Source organism: Pelmatolapia mariae, linkage group LG3_W, assembly GCF_036321145.2.
Source record: "Pelmatolapia mariae isolate MD_Pm_ZW linkage group LG3_W, Pm_UMD_F_2, whole genome shotgun sequence".
Classification (NCBI taxonomy): Eukaryota; Metazoa; Chordata; class Actinopteri; order Cichliformes; family Cichlidae; genus Pelmatolapia; species Pelmatolapia mariae.
In genome coordinates this window covers 55,264,110-55,268,973 of record NC_086229.1, presented here as the reverse complement: position 1 = coordinate 55,268,973, position 4,864 = coordinate 55,264,110, and the positions used below count along the sequence as shown (strand labels likewise).

Below are 4,864 nucleotides of genomic sequence, written 5' to 3'. Positions count from 1 at the left end.
AAATTATCTTTTCTCCTTTCTTTAAAGATTTGTCAGTACGTATTGTCTTCTGTTTTTTCACAGAGACACAATGAAGCTCCTGGTTGTGGCTGCACTTCTTTGTGGATCGATGTTTCTGACCACTGCTTGTGAGTATTGCCGTATAATGTAAAGTATGTCAATATATGTCAGCACGTAGGTGTTTAAATAATCAGTCACCATCTATTGTTTTGCTGTGTTCATTTCTGCCACGTGAAGACGTCAGCGGTGGTGCGGGAGGTTTAATTCCAACAGGTCAGTAGACATTTCCATATTTTCACCAGAGTTAATCACATTTATAAAGAAAAGAAAATCAATTGTGTCATGCATGATGCGACTCTCAGTTTAGAATGTAGAGAACACATTTTAAGGAATGAAAGAAAAGCAAAAATGCATTTTAAAATTTATATTTATATATCACAGAGTGAGAGAGAGATTGTGAAATTTAACTTTGACGTAAAATATTGTCCAAAGAAAACGAAAATAAAAACAGTCACAAGCCAATTTAAAGACCTTTTAGATACATTAAAGTTGTTCATTGAGTGTAAGTTGTATAACTAAAAAGACCATATTGGTTTCTCATTTTACGGTTTAACAGCTGTCTAAGTCTGAGCACAAGTTAAATACCAGAAATGTCTCATAAAAAGCCTCATATCATCCCTTCTGGCTATTAAAAAGTTGAAATTTGAAATCCAAAGGTGATCAAACTTTGACATCATGTCCCCTCAGCTTTAGAATGACCAGAGATAAGACTTGCAGAATCAGTTGCTAAAACACATCTGCATTGACTTGTATTTAAGTGACCATGTTTTGTTCTGTTCAGTTCTCTTTGTAAATATACTAATAATCATAAAATCAATAACAACTTTTAATGAAACTTTGTGTTTTGAAACTTTACTGCCTATTACTTGAAATGATTAATATGATGAAAATGATTAATAATCAATAAAAAAGATTACAGCTGCATTGATATAATTACAATATATAATTGTGAGGTAGTCAAAGTGCCCTGTATATTGTTGATCACTTAAATACGTAATATTTAATTGTCAAGCTGGTATTTGTATGGTTGTTTGTTTGTTTGTTTTTTCCAATATTGTACATGTCATAATTAAAAATAAAACAGTACAATACCAGCTAGAGACACATGTACATACAGCTATTTATTTGTTCCCAGCAAAGAGTTACCGGTTCAACATGTCCTCTGGTTGTCCTCATGGTTGGAATCGTTTCAAACGACGCTGCTTTGTCTACATTCCACGACCCATGAATTGGGCTCAAGCTGAGGTAAGTTTCTCTGATTTGTATTGTCTTCAAAACTTGATTAAAACACATCTAGCCTAGTTGTGACTTTAAAAATCTCTCTCTGTCACTCTTCACTGAAGAGAAACTGCTTGTCCATGGGTGCACACCTTGCATCTGTGCACAGCAGCAGTGAGTACCATCACATTCAGAAGCTGACTGGCCCTCATGGCTACAAAGAAACTTGGATAGGAGGAACTGATGCATCCGGGGTACTTTTTTTTAAATCATTAGGTTATGTTTCTGTTTCTCTTAATGATGACAGATATGCCATTATCTCAAAATGTAAAAACAATTGACAGATAAAAGCAGCTTAAATAATATAATAAATAATATTTGAGATTTGCCAGCTGGTTACATCAGTTATGTCAAATAAATAAAGCTGATTTGACAAGACTTTGACAAGGTATAATCTTTAGGCCTGCCTGAACTGATGCTATCAATTTCTGTCTTCTAGGAAAATGTTTGGCTGTGGAGTGATGGGACCCCTTTCCAATATGCACACTGGTGCCCAGGAGAGCCTAATAATGCTTTCAAGCAGGATTGTCTGCAGATAAATAATAGCTGTAATTCAAAGCACAGTATTTAACATAATTGCCTAATATCTGAATGATTTTTTATTTACTGATTTCTGTTTTTGAAATTTGCAGATTCCAAGTGTTGGGATGATAACTGGTGTATCTTAATTCGGCCATCTGTCTGTGCCAAGAAAATATCAAGACACCTGGGCTGACACTGAAGCATAAAATTCCCATAAAAACACAAACTGATGTATAATAGTGTTTGTGTTATGCTTGCTCCTACTTCTTTCATTTCGTAGTTACATTTTTCCTTTCTTGGTAGCACCCAGTCTAAAAATCAAAATGACAAATCAACAAAAGCTGCATTGTCTTTTATTCCTTGCGTCTTTAACAAGAGCAGACTGATTGTGTTACCACAGCACTGATCTTACAAAACTGTTTTTTCTTCTGTTTTTCTTTTTTTGGTCTTTTATGCAACATTAAAGCTATCAGTCAAGCATCTATCTGTGTTACATCTCTTTTGTTAAGGCATATACAGTCAAGCCCATAATTATTCATACCCCTGGCTATTTTGGCTATTGACTTTTTGCTAAAATATAAATAAAACCTGAGAAATATTTTTTTCCACAATGATGCCTCTTGTACATCGTCTTATTATCTTTTGGGAGACACCTGTTTCATTTCTGGTCAAAAAAGAACTTGCTGGTTGAACAAAAGAAACTTTAAGTCAAAATTTGGCAGGGGTATGAATAATTGTGGGCTTGACTGTACATATTCAGCAGTCATAATATACATGTATTACAATTGGGGAATTTAATATTTATCTGCACTTGCTGGTTCTATTATCACTCTTAATTATATGTCCTTCTAGTCCAAGACTTTGGACAATTAGAAAGAAATATGTTTACATGGGCATGATCACCTTTTTTACTACTTTGAGGCTTCTATCAACAGTATTCCTAATAAAAGAGACACTTTTTAGGTGTCTCTGTACAGTTGAAGTAAAATGAAACAAATGTGAGTTTCTCACTCTCTCTCTTCAAAAAAAAAAAAAAAAAATCCCCCTTGCTCCTGTGGGCGGTCTTTATCCGTCAAGCTATGTGTAACTCTTTACTGAAGAGAAACTGCAAGTCAATGGCTGCACACCTTGCATCTGTGCACAGCAGCAGCGAGTACCATCACATTCAGAAGCTGACTAGTGATCATGACTACATAGAAACTTGGACTGGAGGAACTTATGAATCTGAGGTACCTTTTGTTTTTATCAATACCTTTCTGTTTCTCTTAATGACAGATATGTCATTAATGAAAATACAGAAGCCACCGACAGATAAAAGCAGCTTAAATAATATCATGAATAATATGGGAGATTTGCCAGCTGGTTACATTCGTTATGTCAATTAAATAAAGCTGATTTGACAAGACTTTGGCTAGGCATGATCTTTTGGCCTGCCTGAACTGATGCTATCAATCTCTGTCTTCTAGGAAAATGTTTGGCTGTGGAGTGATGGGAGCTCTTTTCACTATACACACTGGTGCCCCGGACAGCCTAGTGGTGGCCAGCAGAATTGTCTCCAGATAAATTATAGCCGTAATTCAGAGCTTAATATTTAACATGAATACTTAATATGTGAATGATTTTAAATTAATTTACTAATTTCTGTTTTTGAACTTTGCAGCTTCCAAGTGTTGGGATGATCTGGAGTGTGGCTTACATCGGCCATCTGTCTGTGCCAAGAAAAAAAACAACACTCCTCGGCTGACACTGAAGCATGAAACTCCCATAAAAACACAAACTGATGTATAATAGTGTTTGTGTTATGCTTGCTCCTACTTCTTTCATTTTCTAGTTACATTTTTTCCCCTTTCTTGGTAGCACCCAATCTAAACATCCAAATGACAAATCAACAAAAGCTGCATTGTCTTTTAGGCCTTGTGTCTTTAACAAGAGCAGACTGATTGTGTTACCACAACATTGATCTTACAAACTGTTGTTTCTTCTGTTTATCTCTTTATTTTTGCTCTTTTATGCAACATTAAAGCTATCAGTCAAGCATCTATCTGTGTTACATCTCTTGTGTTAAGGCATATACATATTCAGCAGTAATAATATACATGTATTAAAACTGGGGAATTTAATATTTATCTGCATTTGCTGGTTTTATTATCAGTCTTAATTAGATGTCCTTCTACTCGAAGACTTATGACAATTAAAAAAATATGTTTACATGGGCATGACAGTTTGATCACCTTTTTGACTACTTTGTGGCTTCTATCAACAGTATTCCCAATAAAACAGCCACTTTTTAGGTGTCTCTGTACAGTTGAAGTAAGGTGAAACAAATATGAGTCTCTTCCTCTCTCTCTTCAAAAAAAAAAAATCCCCTCGCTTCTGTGGATGGTCTTTATACTTCAAGCTCGGGTTCGCTACCAGATGCCTGGGAGCTTGAGAGTATCTCAGCTGTTCCTAGGAATGGGCTCTTCTGGACAGAGATTTCTGATGTTGTTCCTGGGATTTGCTGGAGCCACTTGGCTAGTTTGGAAGTCATTGCTCCGAGTGCTCCGATTACCACTGGGACCACTGTTAGCTTCACCCTCCACATCTTCTCAAGCTCTTGGTATTTCTCCAGCTTCTCATATTCCTTCATCTTGATGTCTGTGTCATTCGATTCACTACATCTATCACTACGGCCGTCTTCTTCTGTTCGTCTACCACCACTATATCCGGTTGGCTAGCCACCACCATTTTGTCCATCTCTATCTGGAAGTCTCACAGGATCTTAGCTCGGTCATTCTCCACCACCCTAGGGGGCATCTCCCATTTTGACCTCAGGACTTCAAGGCCCTACTGCAGGGGTTGGCAACCTTTCTGATGATGAGTGCCATCTAAAATTTCCTCAGAAGTCAGTGTGCTATATAATTGCATTAGCAATAAATTTAATAACGCTCTATATTAACAGTTACACACTATATAGAACAACTTTAAAGTCTTATATTTGTTCGCAGATGTTGGCAGCTATCAG

The 4,864-nt window shown here is 36.3% G+C and overlaps 1 protein-coding gene across 1 annotated transcript; it reads left to right on the top strand.

Annotated features, from left to right (window-relative positions):
* The first annotated feature begins 1,215 nt into the window (after nucleotides 1-1,215).
* Nucleotides 1,216-3,648, top strand: LOC135932546 (ladderlectin-like). Its single transcript, XM_065470023.1, has 4 exons — nucleotides 1,216-1,305; nucleotides 1,404-1,532; nucleotides 1,778-1,886; nucleotides 3,521-3,648. Exons 1-4 carry the CDS (start codon nucleotides 1,216-1,218, stop codon nucleotides 3,646-3,648), a joined length of 456 nt encoding a protein of 151 aa, XP_065326095.1.
* Nucleotides 3,649-4,864: the final 1,216 nt, after the last annotated feature.

What these genes read in the sequence shown, in the direction of transcription:
- LOC135932546 (XM_065470023.1), top strand. Translation starts at nt 1,216, where the DNA reads ATGTCCTCTGGTTGTCCTCATGGTTGGAATCGTTTCAAACGACGCTGC. An exon ending in TGAATTGGGCTCAAGCTGAG is followed by an intron (nt 1,306 to 1,403) that starts GTAAGTTTCTCT and finishes TCTTCACTGAAG; the next exon opens with AGAAACTGCTTGTCCATGGG. An exon ending in TCTGCAGATAAATAATAGCT is followed by an intron (nt 1,887 to 3,520) that starts GTAATTCAAAGC and finishes TGAACTTTGCAG; the next exon opens with CTTCCAAGTGTTGGGATGAT.